We start from the raw sequence: 15266 nt of genomic DNA on the forward strand, positions 1-15266 counted from the left end.
AAGGAGGGAGAGGGAGTGGAACACAGGAGGAGATGGTCTGCAGTGGATGCCTCAGCTGACGAGACTTCCAGAGACCGCAGAGTTTATATTTCCATGTTTGACATGAATGCAACATGAGAACAGACAGATTTGTTAATGTTATAATGAATCCTTAAATGGACAGGAAGCCCGTGGAGGGAGACCATCCATCGTTTTGGAGAAATTAACTCTATGATAATCTTTTATTTTGGACAACATCAACGACCTTTAACCCCATAATACGGGATAACAACAGGGCTGATTTGAGCAGACGGTTCAGTTAATTGTCCACACACCAAACGTCCTCTTCACACACATTAAACCGAACGCCGCCTTAGACGGACGTGGCTGTGACAGTGACCGAACACGGCGTGCGTCTCCGATGAAACTTCATCACAGAGCGGCGCCAAGAAGAAGCATAAAAACAAAAACCGCCCGCAATTATCTCCCACTAATTATTTAATAACCACGATGATGATTACACCACTTTTACTACTGTCACAGTAACACTGTGTGTGTGTGTGTGTGTGTGTGTGTGTGTGTGTGTGTGTGTGTGTGTGTGTGTGTGTATGATTGAATGAATGAATTACTGTATGATTATCTCGATGACGACCTCCTGTCCCCTCGATGTTTGAAGGTGATGACGTTCTTCTGGTCCTCACTCACTCGTTCAGTTTTAGGACTTTGTTCAGACCCGGACTGACTGGACTCAGCAAAGCGGGCGTGTTGGAGTAAAATGCGGCGCTGGTTCTGGTGTCGGCAGTCCTCGCTCTTTCTCTGCATCCAGCACTCGGAGCCTGCAGGCGAGCGTCTTCACATGTCAATCACTGGCGGTGTGAAGGTCTTGACGGCGCTCTGCCTTCAGCCTCTGAAGGCCGTAACCAGCCGTCCCACATGAAGACGACCTTAATGGGAAATCTATCGGACTGTGACACTGACACGCTGCAGCCGCAGGGCGCCGCATGCAGAGATGGAGTCTCTGAAAAGACTCTCCACACTGCTCCTTTAATGACAGCGAATCAGAGGGTCAGAGCTCTAACTGTCTGTTTACCCCGAGGTTAGAATCATCACCTGCGCAGAAAACATGCAGGGGTGCTTTTAGACTATTTTAAGGGGGAGGATTTTGGACTTCCTGCGCAGAATCATGGAACAGATGTACTGTCCCAGTGACCGTCAGAGTTCCAGCTCAACTCGTGGTGGTATGATCAGACATTAAGGAAACATGTTGAAGTGCTGGCTTCTCTGACAACAATGCAGCAGCCAGTATGTCCTCCTTCTAACTTTAGATTCTGCTCCTGAATGCTCTGGATTTGTTTGGACCAGAGAAGGTAGGCGGTTTTAAGACACCCCCCACACGGCCGTTTTGGACGCCCCTCGGTTTGCCAGATATGAGAGCAGTTATCAGGTCAAACCAACAGGTGTTGCAGCGATGGAAGCGGGCAAGAGAAGTGGTTCAGATAGAAGTGATTGTACCCGACCTAAAAAGCCTCTGCATGTTTCTAATAAGCTCCACGAGCAGAAACGTGCTCAAACTAGGATCAATATTGGAGATGCTTTTGAAAAATGGAGAGAGGTTAGAACACAGAAAGGTTTACAGACCCATGCAGAGCTGGATAAACACTGAAGCTTCAGAGTCCACCACATGGTGACCTGTGTGAGCATCGACTCTAGAGAGGAGGGGAGGCGGTTTTAAGGCCCCCTCACACTGCCGTTTTTAGGTCGGGGCGCGACCTAACCGCTGGGCCATCTGCGGCCTGATGTGTGTTATTTTTTTGCAGCGAAAAACAAATAATAAGAAAAAGAATACGAGTGAAATCAAGGCAGAAATCTGGTTGGTGACACTTCCTGGTTGCAACAGGCCTTGAATCTGGCCACGCCCCCTCCCTTAATCCTGAACGGGGCAAATCGGGCTAAAACCATCTAGTGTGTAACCAGCGTAACACACAAAGTTTCTTACATACAAAAAAACCCCTCTCCATGGAGTCGGCTGTCGGCTCCTCAGAACAGCTGCTCAGAGAGAAAACATTCTTTGTGTTTCTGAAAGAAGACGATCACACAGAAACGGTTTTTGAAGAGGCTCCGTTCTCGCCTTTTTTTTTTTTTTAAATGATACCTCGGAGAGCTTTTGTCTCATCACTTTAGGTTTCTGAAAGCGATGGCTTAAAGTGGATGTTCGACCCAAAAAGATGGCTTTTCAAAAACACAAACTCTCTCCCACTCGGTGTTTTTTATTTTTTCTTCTTCTAATTCAGTCCCTCACAATTAATTTTTTCCTCCCACCTTCTCGTGTTTTCAGCGGGTAGTCCCCTCCTCTCGCTCTCTTGGCTCGGCGTGCGGAGTCTTCACCGCCTCATTTAAACTCCAGCACGTCGCCGTCTCATTTTCTCTTTACCCTTATCTTGCTCTCTGTGTTTAACTATCTATTTCACTCAGTCTTATCTCTCCCTGACTTTATCAATACCCCCTCTCTCCTTTCTTTCATCTCTCTCCCCCTCCTCCTCATCCCTCCTCCTCCATCTGCATCGCTATCCCGTTGATGGATGATGTGTTGCTGCTTTGAGGGCCTCAATCAGAGGCGCGGGGGGTGGGGGGCGGGGGGGGGGGCTCCGCTGTGGAGAGCAATCTCAAAGCCAATTCCGCTGATAGCCATCGCGGGGTTGTTGCAACATGACGCTGCAGCGATCACCTGTGGAAGAGCTCCAGGTGCTGCTGCTGCTCAGGCCGTCGCCCAAAACTTTCTCTGCTGTTATCAAACGGATCAATTGGAAAAATGTATTAGCTTGGAGCTCGGCCATGTTGGGCTGCTGAGGCTGATTGAAAGAGCGCTCGGTGCTGCAGGAGGATTGAAGGAGACGCTTTGTTTCTGCTCAATGGGGCTTCGTTTAGCTCGAAGCGTGTGCAGGTGGCCACCCTTTTCATGTATTCATGTTGTAATCTGAAACACTAGAGCACGTTTTAAATGAGAGAACAGGCGCTCTCGGGGTCGCCGTGTGTGTACCTGATAATAACACACGGCTCGACATTATTTGCTGACATGTTGCTGCGGGAGACGGAGGAGGAGTGTTTAATCTGCCTGCAGGGTGAGATTTACACAGGCTGCTATTCAAACGTGCTAATCTGCAATGCTACATTATATTCTTGTTTTCTGATTGTAACGTTGGCACGGCGTCTGGCTCCCCTGTCATGGAAGAACAAATTGAGCCCCCCCCCCCTCAAAACAACAAAGCAGGATGCAGCATGGTGCACAGAGCGGTCCAAGCTTCTGTGATGGAGAGTTCCCAAAAGTCCACAACCAATAGTTCAGGTTTTAGAGGACTGCCTGTTCTGGCAGGCCGTCAACCAACGATCTTGAGGAGCCTAAGAGAGCTCAAGAGCTCCCAGGAAAGTAGGTGTTTAGTGACTGAGATTTACAGATAGATACATGCAGTAATATGATGTACTGTATATGCACAGAGAGGAAGAGAGAGAGAGAGAGAGAGAGAGAGGAGCTCAGGGTGCCAGTTCCCCCGGTAGTCTAAGCCTATAGCAGCATAACTAAGAGCTGGTCTACACCAGCACCAGCCCTAACTATAAGATTTATCAAAAAGGAAAGTTTTAAGTCTATTCTTAAAAATACAGACTGTGTCTGCCTCCCGGACCCCGGCTGGAAGGCGGTTCCAGAGGAGAGGAGCCCGATAACTGAAGGCTTTACCCCCCATAGTACACTTAGAGACTGTAGGTACCACTAGCAGTCCTGCATTCTGGGACCGTAATGTTCTCGAGGGACAGTACGGCACTAGTAGCTCCTTCAGGTAAGATGGTGCCTGGCCATTTAGAGCTTTGTAGGTGAGAAGAAGGATCTTGAATTCTATTCTAGACTGTATAGGGAGCCAGTGCAGAGAAGCCAGGACAGGAGTGATGTGGTCCCTTTTCCTAGTTCTGGTCAGTACACGAGCTGCAGTGTTCTGGACTAGTTGAAGAGTCTTTAGAGATTTGCCAGAGCACCCTGACAAAAGAGAGTTAAAATAATCCAGTCTGGAGGTAACAAATGCATGAACTAGTTTTTCTGCATCACTTTGCGACAGGATATTCCTGATCTTGGATATATTACGAAGGTGAAAATAGGCTGTTCTTGAAATTTGCCTGATGTGAGAGCTAAAAGACATATCTTGATCAAATAGAACTCCTAGATTCCTAACAGTGGTGCTAGATGCCAGGCTGATGTCACTAAGGTCAGTCAAATCACTAGAAAAAGTCTCTCTGAGGTTTTTAGGGCCTAGCACAATAACTTCAGTCTTGTCTGAGTTAAGTATCAAAACATTTCTGGTCATCCAGGTCCTACCGTCCTTAAGGCACGTTTCTAGCTGACATAACTGACTGGTACCATCGGGCTTCATTGATACATAAAGCTGAGAATCATCTGCATAACAATGAAACTGTATGGAGTGTTTCCTCATAATATTTCCCAGAGGAAGCATATATAATGTAAAGAGAATTGGTCCAAGCACTGAACCTTGTGGCACTCCATGGCTAACTTTGGTGTGCATAGAGGACTTTAACATGTACAAACTGAGATCGGTCTGATAAGTAGGATTCAAACCAACTTAAAGCAGTCCCTGTAATTCCAAGTAAATGTTCTAGTCTGTATAATAGGATCTGATGGTCAATGGTGTCAAAAGCAGCACTAAGATCTAACAAGAAAACCTTAAAGAAAACAATAAAAACCTTCACTCTCTTAACAGGCTTTATATGTGATTTTTTGATCCAGCAGATGTCGCCCTTGAGCTCCAGCATGAAACCAAAACAACTTGCGCTGCATTGTTGTGTTAGCATGCTAATGCTAGCTAGCTATCTTTATTATGCTCGTATCTTCACACTGCATGTAAATTTACCTGAAATGAGCGTGATCTAGAAACACAGTTAAGCAGTGAGTACAGTAAGTTATTCTTCTTTTCTCTAGTCCCTCAATTAAACAACTTTTATACGCGAGGGGAGGAGTCAGCCGGCCGTCCTGGCGATGTAAACAAACTGAAGATAGGACTCTGAAAACTCTGAAAACATCACAGACAGTGGGACTCGGGTGTTACACCCATTGTAGACAGTCATGACTCACAGAGTTATTTTCAGAGGAGATACTTGATTTATATATTTAAGTGAGAAAAATCACAGATAAAGAGTTTAACTTTTTTATTTTTTACACATCAAGCTCTTTAGCATCCTCTTCAGTCGCTTCTGTAGTGTAAATGATTGACAGGCGTCATGCCACGCCCCCTTCATTTAATGATCACTTGGGCTAAAATCATTCAGCTCACAGGCCGCCGACATCTTTTTTTGGGGCTTTTTGTGCCTTTAATAGAGAGATAGGACAGAGGATAGAGTCAGAAATCAGGGAGAGAGAGAGAGAGAGAGAGAAATTAAATGCAGGAAAGGAGCCACAGGCTGGATTTGAACCTGGGTCGCCCGCTTGGAGGACTACAGCCTCCATACATGGGGCGCGCGTACTAACCCAGGCCGCCGACTTCTGACCAATGACACGAGTAACAGACTGTAGAGATGTCAGCAAACTAACTTATGAGATGCCAAAAGCTGAAAGAGGAAAAATGTTTTTTACAGAATAAAATCTCGTTAACGTCGAGCAGTGAGTGTGACTTTCCTTCGTCTTACAGAGAAGCGTCCAAACCTCTTTGAGTCCAGCAGAAGTTGTTCTGCGTAGGCGTGTGCAGCCACAGATCTGACCGCTGTGATTATGTGTGCAGCATGTAGAAGTCTGACTCGCTCGGAGACGTCTATATCTGCCGTAGCCTCGGGCGGTGTCGTGATGCATATTGATGCAGACGCTCAATAATAGGCCGACAGCTCCACGTTATTGACAGCAGCGACTCCCAGGTCGCAGAGGATGACGACTTGAGACGAGACCAGCGCACCCAGCTGGGACAAATAAATCTGAGGAATAACACAGGCACAGATATTATTTACAAGACAGATGTTTTGTCCTGTGCTCACACACCCAGAAAGAGGCAGGTAAACAGAGCAGAGAGAGAGAAACACACACACACACACACACATACACACACACACACACACACACACATACAAACATAAATTCTCAATAACTATCGAGCAAACAGAGAGGTGATAGTGGAGGCGATGCAGCTTTGAGTGTAGATCAATTTAGTCCTTGTTGCAGCAAATGCTGGAGAGAGAGAGAGAGGGAGAGCGAGAGAGAGAGGGAAGAAAGGGGAGAGAGATCTCGGGTAAATGTGAGATGAATTATGTTTAAATCTCTCACAGTTGCAGATACGCAGAAGAGGAATCAAAAGCGATCAAAGTGCTGGACAAAGTGGTGCATCTTCATAAAATCCTTTAGTCTGTGATTTGTCTTGATGATGTGCTGTGATTTCTATATGTTGTAGTGTGAGCAGGATGAGATTATGGAGATCTGTTAAGATACTCTTTATGTGTGTGATGATTTTTAATCCCCTTCAGTCTGAGCCGCTTGGTTAAAGCTGTAACACTTTACACACAGGTGTAAAGTCAGGGAGAGGTTCCAAAGCTTTCTTCTGAAGTAACTCCACAAACACTGACAAAAATCTTTAGTTCTTAAACCAAAAAGCTAAAAATAGAACAATCCAGCTGATCTGAAGTGACAGATGAAATGTAGAGGTGTAGAACGAGGTGAAGGGACGAGAGAGAGGGAGAGAGAGAGAGGGAGAGAGAGGTAGGAGCAGATTTAAGGGAGGGAAAAATGAGTGAAGAGCGTCAGAGAAGAGAGAGAGAGGGAGATTGGAATTTTAAAAACGGACAAATCAGACGATCAGCACGGGGAGCGATGGCAGTTGAGGGTTTTAGAGGAATGAAGGCAGCAGGTGAAAGAAGAGGAAGAGGAGGAAGAGGAGAAGGTAGAGTCGAGGTAGGGAGGTCCACCTGAGTGTGCACAGGCGTCTGTCCTGTTAGACCGCTCCTGAATTATTCATGGCTGCTCGCCTCGCCTCGCTCGCTCGCCTGGCTGTGCCGGCTGCAGCGCTCTGCAGAGAATCAAAACAGTGACAAAAAACATCGAGAACAGAGAAGGAGATGCAAACTGTGCAGTCGAGTTTGACTGCTGATTTTTCAGAACAATTTGAAGATTGTGATTTGAGTGACGAGAGAGATGTGTAGTGAGTGAAATGATGAAGTGATCTTACAGACGTCAGCTGATTCCTGCTCAGCTGAGTCGGTTTGATTACATAATTCTGGCATTTAAAGGGTTAAATTCCTGATAATTATTCAACATTTGGTAGTGTTGAGCAGGGCTGAAGTTGTTTAAGAGATTTATGCAAAAAAAAGTAGAAAAAAATATCAATCTGTTCTATTTATATAGCAGTTCAAAAAGTGGACATTTTTGTCCTTAGTAACTTCAGAGGGTCGTAAACATGTTTCTCAGTGTTCTATTGATCTATTAAAAAAAAACATTTGCCAAAATAGACAAAAATGTCCATAGAGATGCATAAGGAAAGCCCGTCTTCTTCTTCTTCTTCTTCTCTGTCGGTTTTTCAGCGTCTCTCTCCGTGGTGCTGAAACAGTCAAACCTCCTAAAGTCTCCTTTCTGTCGTATTAAAGCGTCAACCTGAGGCTCTGTCAACAATCCCACGCTCAATGATTCACAGCGAGCAGTAAATTACCTCTTAGAAATCATCACTGTAGTTCTTCATGACAACAGGTGTCATTTATTTACACCACGAGAACGCAAAGTGTGCAATGTGCCACTTCAGGATTTTTTCACTTCTTTTTTTATGCATGAATTTCTCACTCAGGAGAGCAGTTTTGCTCTCTGTGTCAAAGAGATCAAGTGTTGAGACAAAAAAAAAAGCAGTCAACAAATTTCAGCTGGAACAACGAACAAATCTTCAGATTTCAGATGCAGCGTTTCTTTTTTCTGTTTTGTCTGTTTTTATGTTTGTCGGTCTGTGTCGCTCTCCATGGTGCTGAAACCCTCAAACTTCATCTCTCTTTGTGACTGTGATTTAAGCTGTGTTTAAAATCACCAGAAGAGGAAGTCCAGGCCTGATCACAGTCCTTTAGTGCGACGGTTACCAACCTAGGGTCCCCTATGGGGGGGGGGGGGCTGGAGATTTCAGGGGAGGCTTGAGGCTCAGATGAAATCGTGTTAAAGGGTTACTAGGAAATATAAACAAAGGCTTGAGCACGATTGCGTTCACATCCCGAGTGGACACCGTACCAAATGAACCGGACTTTGGGGTCAAGTGGACTCGGATCAGAGCCCGGGTCAGGATGTGAGAAGTTAAGAGGCAGAGATAACGCTGCCTTTCAGCTCTTGTGCGTCCTCAGTGATTACCTGGAGTAAGATATGAACCATCCAGCCAGGACGCCACGTGAGCTCGCCCTCTTTCTCTGATGCATATCAAACCGTCGGTCAGGTCTGCAAATTCAAATATATTTAGTTCAGAACCTCCGAGAAGAGGGAAACATACGTCTCCTCTCTTACAGCTGATTTACGTCATCAAAGAGTCGGAAATCGAGTTTTAAAAAAAAGAGTCTGCTGGCCGTCTCCGACACGCCTGCTGATTTGTCACATGAGGATAATTCACAATCAGAACACGTCCTGGACTCGACCCCCCCCCACCCCTCGCTGCCTCGACTGTGCCAGAATTGTAATACTTTCCACCCAGTGGGGGGAAGGATTACACGAAGGAGGCTTGGAAACAGTCCTCGCTTACTTTGGGATTTGGAGGGGTCTTGATCTCCATTTGCTCGTCAGAAACCTGCGGGGATCAAACACAGCGGGAAGACAAAAAGAAAAAAAGTATTTATATGAGGAGATCAGACGGGGAGATAGCAGCCTCTCTCTCTCTCTCCACTCTCCTTTCTCATGCTTCTGACACTTTGACGTCTCTTATCTCTGAAGTGATCCAGCCGCTGATTTTCTTTAATCTATATTACAGCTGGGAGGAAAGTGAAGGGTCAGCCTCGCTCGTCATGTTTCAATCCAAGCGCCCACCCCCCATCCACGCCCCCGAGCCAATCCGCTCTTATCAGTCCTGCTTCATATCTTTGGTGTGTCACTCTTCTGGAGTGTGACGATGGACTTCAGCGCTTCTTCCTGGAGTACACATTAAAACAAATCATGAATATGAACATGCACATTTGAAAACATGATCAAACTCTACAGTCCTCACAAACCGTCACACGAAGAAGAGGTTTTACAAAAATACACGGGTCAATACATCTGTCCAGAATGAAGTTTATTTATTAGATAGATAGATAGATAGATACTTTATTGATCCCGAGGAAAATACAAAAAATGTACATAACCCGTGCAGGGATAAAAATATATGTGAAATTTAAACAAGAACCTAAAAACAGTTGACGAAAAAATCTGTAATTAGACCTGAATATAAAAAAAAAGTGTTGACCTTCTGAAGTTGTGTTGTTTATATATGTACAGCAATGTTTAAAAAGAAGATATTAAATAACAGGCAGTGCAAACATTAAAGGTGTGATTTAAATGAGGATACAAGAATCCAACTATAAAAGAGGCGATGGTCTCACACCACTCTTGAGACCTCAGTGATGTTTGAACTTTGTGTTCCGGTTTTAAGGATGCAGACGCCACAGGTCGTCTCACAGATTAATGTTTGCAGCGTGGACGCCATGATTGCCCGATGTTTGTAACACTAACGCTGGAGTCGAGTATGAAACACCTTCAGTGCTTAAGCAGGGATTAAGATGATCAACCAGGGAGGCGGTGTAGTGACCTGTAAATGTGATCAGAGTCTATACCTGTAATCTCTGAGCGTGCAACAAATAACAAACCATATGTGATGTTACACACACACACACACACACACACACACACACACACAGCCATCCAGCCACACCGATGAAAAGCAGCTGTCTGCGATCAAACCGCAGGTGTCAGGAATATAAAAGGCAGGTGTTGAATATAGCCAGCACTTCCTGTTCATGATCTGAAACACACAAAGAGAAGTCTGTGAGGAGTCAAAGGCTGCACACACATCATGACTTAAAGGTCACATATCCTCCTCCTCTTCTTCAGTTTAAATAATTCTCAGAGCTCCTCAAAACATGTGTGTGAAGTTTCTTGTTCTAAATGAGCTGTGTCTGACCACGCCCCCTCTCTGGAAGGGCTCGGGTGTACTCGGGGCTTTCTCGCTCCATGTCCTATTGTTTACGGTGAGAAGGCAGACTCAGAGGGCAGAACAAACACCTAGCTGTGGGAGTGTCACCCACCTGGGGGAGGGGCTACTGCCCTTTGTGATGTCATGAAGGGAAAATCTCCAAACGGCCTGTTTGAGCACACATTTTCTGACCTTGTTTGATTTGAACTAACCGTGACTTTGTTTTCTTCCTCGCAGGACGGCATGGGCAAGCTGAGAATAACGGAGAAGGGCCTGAAACTGGAAGGAGAGTCCGAGTTCCTCCAACCCCTCTATGCCAAAGAAATCCAGTCCAAACCAGTAAGTCACCCACAGACACACACACACACACACACAGACACACACACACAAACACACACACACACAGACACACACACACACACAGACAGACAGACAGACAGACACACACACACACAGACAGACACACACACACACACACACACACACACACAGACAGACACACACACACACACACACACACACACACACACACACACACAGACAGACACACACACACACACACACACACACACACACACACACAGACAGACAGACACACACACACACACACACACACACACACACACACACACACACACAGACAGACACACACACACACACACACACACACACACACACACACACAGACAGACAGACACACACACACACACACACACACACACACACACACACACACACACACACACACACACACACACACACACACTCCTGTATCTTTATGATGCAGAGGAGGTCGCCTTGGCAATTTTTCAAAATATTTTTTGTGGCAGCTGGGCGTAACCTAGGCAACAAGGCAATGAGAGGATGGCGACCCTTGACCCCATACGTGTGCTGTTTGATTGACGTCTGACTCAGGCCATGGTGATCGCCTTCTCTTGCTTTCTGCACAGCCATTGGATAAAAGTCAGGTTTAAAGAAAGCTGACTTCGAGCTCCGCAGTGGTATCTCGTCCTCGACCTTAGTTTTGTTGAACCGTGAAATCCAAAACGAGACGTTTCAGACTGAATACAAACATCAGCACATCCTGGTTATCTTGAAGGTCAGCGTTCAGCAAACACATGAAATATGTTTAAGTTGTTCCCCTACAAAGTTCACACGTCCCCTCCTAAACCGAGCCGTCACATTAAAATCTGAAAGTCTGAAGATGCTCTGCAGCTTCCACCGGCTCCATAAGCGAGACGCTCACACCTCGTGTTGTATCAGGTCACATCAGGAAGAATCAAACCCGACAAGGCGAGATGTCTGATGCAGCCTGTCGTCGAGTCTCATCATGACACGATTTGACAAAATGAGACCGTTCCCCTCCCAACCATTGTGTAAGAACGAGCCCCCGCCCCTGTTACAAAACATCTCATTATGAAAACACTTTATGTTGTGACCTGAAGCGACGCCGTGTCATTCCAGGTCATACTTAGCGTGTCATGTAATTTCATGTCATGCAGTAAACAGACGAGACAAGAGAGAGAGAGAGATGACATCATGACAGGCACCATATGGCTCCATCAGCGCACCTGTTCCACACCAGGTGGTCCCGCTGGAGACACACACACACGCATCAACCCGGGCTGCCAGTGATAGCATCATGCTATCATGCTATCTGCAGCACAAGCTTCAAATGCAAAGTGTGTCTGTTTATGCAATTCTACAATTCACATATCAGACTCTTTTATCCAAAGTGACGTACATCAGAGAGTAAGAACAACACAAGCAAGGATCTAGAAAAAAGGGAACAATGTCAGTAAGAGCAAACGATCAGCTTTGAGTCTGATTGGACACACAGGTGCTGACAGGAAGTGACCAGAGGCAAAGCACAACATTGAGGGCAGTTCTTGAGAGCTCTAATCAGTATAGAAACCATCTTATAAGTCGTCGTTATCAAACAAAAACCATCGTCATTACCATCATCATCATCAATAATATGGAGACCATCATCATTAAGTTAGTAGGTATTCATGAAAGAGCTGGGTCTTTAGCTTTTTCTTAAAGGTGCAGAGGGACTCTGCAGATCACATGGAGTTTGGAAGTTCATTCCACCACCGGGGGGCGACAGAGGAGAAGAGTCTAGTCAGCGTCTTAGGACCCTGTTGTGAAGGTTGGATCAGACGCCTTTCATTGGCAGAGCGTAGTGGGGGGGGGGGGGGTGTAGACCTGGATCAGAGAGTTAAAGTAAGGAGGAGACGTTTCTGTGTCTGTTTTGTAAGCGAGCAGCTACAAGTCCAGAGATGTCAGAGAGATGGACAGAGTGATACTCCCTCTGTCAGTGTTAGTCTGAAGCTGTGTGCAGGAAGTGGAAGGGCGGCTTCATAATTCATAGTCCGGCTCGGACCTTATGCACGCTGAGGGACGGAGAGGAGAGAGAGGAGAGGTGGAGAGATAGGGAGTGAGAGAGGAAGAGAAACAAAGAGAGAGGCAGACAGATGGATGACGACTGAATCAGAGCCAGCGATCGTGTTTTGACAGGCGGCGACGCACAGGAGGCGGCCAAGTTCAACGCAGACTCAAACATAGAACAACATGATCACAGTTTGTTGACATGGTGTGAAGTGAAGTCTGGATTTCACCAATCGGTACGAGGAGGAATACAAATCTGCGAGTCTCTTCGTATCGACAGGTTTCATTGACGTACGAGCGTCTATCGTCGACATCTTCCAGAAACATAAACACAGACTGACACTCAGCATGCTGCAGACGGCTGGACGATGATGTCATCACTTTGCTCCCTCGATAAAATCTCAGTCTGTATCGACTGACCGGTAATGAGAGCACCAAAACCAGGACGGGGGGGTGATATGTAAAGAGTCTGAGAATATATAAATACGGGTAAAATAGAACAGAGAGAGAGAGGGAGAGAGGGAGAGAAAGAGAAAGAGAAAGAGAGAGAGGGAGAGAGAGAGAGAAAGAGAAAGAGAGAGAGGGAGAGAGAGAGAGACAGAGAGAGACAGAGAGAGAGACAGAGAGAGAGAGAGAGACAGAGAGAGAGAGGGAGAGAGACAGAGAGAGAGAGAGAGACAGAGAGAGACAGAGAGAGGGAGAGACAGAGAGACAGAGAGAGAGACAGAGAGAGAGAGAGAGACAGAGAGAGAGACAGAGAGAGAGAGAGAGACAGAGAGAGGGAGAGAGAGAGAGAGAGGGAGAGAGAGAGAGACGGAGAGAGAGAGGGAGAGAGAGAGACAGAGAGAGGGAGAGGGAGAGACGGCTGGCAGCTTGAGAGATGAAGTGAGAGGAGGAGGTGACGGGACAGACTCGAGGTCAGTCCAGGAGGAGACTCAGAGCGATGAAGATCCCTCTGGATCATCTTTGCCTCCAGCAAATATTTCTCTAACCAACTCAAATCCAACCCCCGTCTTCTCCCTCTTCTCTCTCTCCCCCCTCCTGTGTGTGAGCAGCGTCCTGCTGGGACTGATATGGTGTGCTGCATTTAGTAACGAGAGACGGGGGGGGTTCACAAAGTGAACACATGTTCTGAACACAAACAGCCTCTGAGGACTCCCGCTCTCCCTCTCTCTGAACACTGTAACATGGGAAGAGGAGAGAAGAGAGACAGGGAGCGATGGGATCCTGCAGCTCAGAGCCTTAAAGTAAAACATCAACATGGTCTGTTCAGTTTTTACTTCTTATAAGTCGAGCCCTGACTTTGGATAAGTTGTGAAAATGAAGAAATAAAATTCCAAAAAAGTCCATCCCTCCATTATCTTCCTCTTATCCGAGGTCAGGTCGCCGTGGAAGTGGCCCCAGACTTCCCTCTGCCCAGCAACGTTTTCCAGCTCCTCCTCCTGGTGGATCCCGAGGCGTTCCCAGGCTAGACGGGATATATAATCCCTCCAGAGAACTCTGGGTCTATCCCGGGTCTCCTCCTTTTTAGGCGTGCCTGGAAGACCTCCACAGTGAGGCGATCAGGAGGATCCCGATCAGACGTCCTGCCCACCTCAACTGTCTCCTTTGGATGTGAAGGAGTAGCGGCTCTACTCCGAGATCCCTCCAGATGTTTAGCTCCTCCTCTCTCTAAGGCTGAGCCCAGACAACCAATCGGAGGAAACTTCAGCCCTCCACCTGCAGGGACGGCCATGGGGGGGTCGGGTGCAGTGTAGACGGGACGGCAGGTGAAGGCAGTGACCGGCTGCACCAGCTGAGACAGTTCCAACGTCGGCTGAGTTTACACATCACACCTAGCTCCTCGTCCTCCGTAAAAATCTGGTTGTCACGGTGATGGTTTTGAAAGGTGGGGTCACTTGGAGGATGAGGAGGAGCAGAGGGGTCTACTGGCTGAATTCAACAATTTCCTGATAGTCACATGATTCAAAGATGGAAGAATTCAAAATAGTCTAGACTAGGTCATACACACACACACACACACACACACACACACACACACACACTCGCACACACACACACACACACACACACACACACACACACACACACACACACACACAGTGAACTTGTCTTTAGTGTCTCCTCAGTTCCAGTGAGTGTGATCATCAGATGAAACTCTCTCTCTCTGTATCGTCTATGTTTGTGTTTGTTTGACGCTCGGCACGCTGTCGTTGTAATACCTCCTCGCCTGCGTGCGTATCGTGCGTTCGTTGTATTCACTGCGTGATCTTCAGTCCGTTTGGTGAGCGCCTTCATGTTATCAGAAACAAACACGAGGCCGGTCCTCAGCTGCGGCGCGGCGCCACAATGGTCAGGCTGTTATCTCTAATTAAGAAGTTGAGTGAGGCGTGAAGATTAGTCGGGCGCGGAGAGAGCAGAGTGTCCGACGTGATCGGCATTACAGAGGTGCAAGGCATTCTGGGAAATGCAAGTTATCAAAAAAAGCAGGAGGCTGAAGACGGTTCTGGAGTTTGTCTTTGACTGTGAAGTCACATCCATCACATAATAATAATAATACATTTAATTTGTAACGCACTTTAAGTACTACAGAAAAAAAATTAAATAGAAATAAAAAACAAATTTCATCAACTAAGCAACTAACGAACCTAAAAGCACAAGCAGAAGGTTTTGTTAAAAAGGTTTTTAGGGCCCTCAGCTGCTCGGGGAGAGCGTTCCACAGACTGGGAGCCTGGGGGG

The 15266-nt window shown here is 46.5% G+C and overlaps 2 protein-coding genes across 3 annotated transcripts in view; both read left to right on the plus strand.

Annotated features, from left to right (window-relative positions):
- The window catches only part of fam114a2 (family with sequence similarity 114 member A2), a 508616-nt gene that overhangs the window by 413579 nt on the left and 79771 nt on the right, over positions 1-15266 (plus strand). The gene's annotated exons all lie outside the window — the stretch shown is intronic.
- The window catches only part of sgcd (sarcoglycan, delta (dystrophin-associated glycoprotein)), a 282814-nt gene that overhangs the window by 202378 nt on the left and 65170 nt on the right, over positions 1-15266 (plus strand). For both annotated transcript variants that reach the window (XM_061056170.1, XM_061056169.1), the window contains one exon: positions 10374-10475. In XM_061056170.1, coding sequence (XP_060912153.1) covers positions 10374-10475 — 102 coding nt within the window. The remainder of the gene's footprint in view (positions 1-10373; positions 10476-15266) is intronic.

The sequence above is a fragment of the Labrus mixtus genome, chromosome 14, assembly GCF_963584025.1.
Source record: "Labrus mixtus chromosome 14, fLabMix1.1, whole genome shotgun sequence".
Taxonomy (NCBI): Eukaryota; Metazoa; Chordata; class Actinopteri; order Labriformes; family Labridae; genus Labrus; species Labrus mixtus.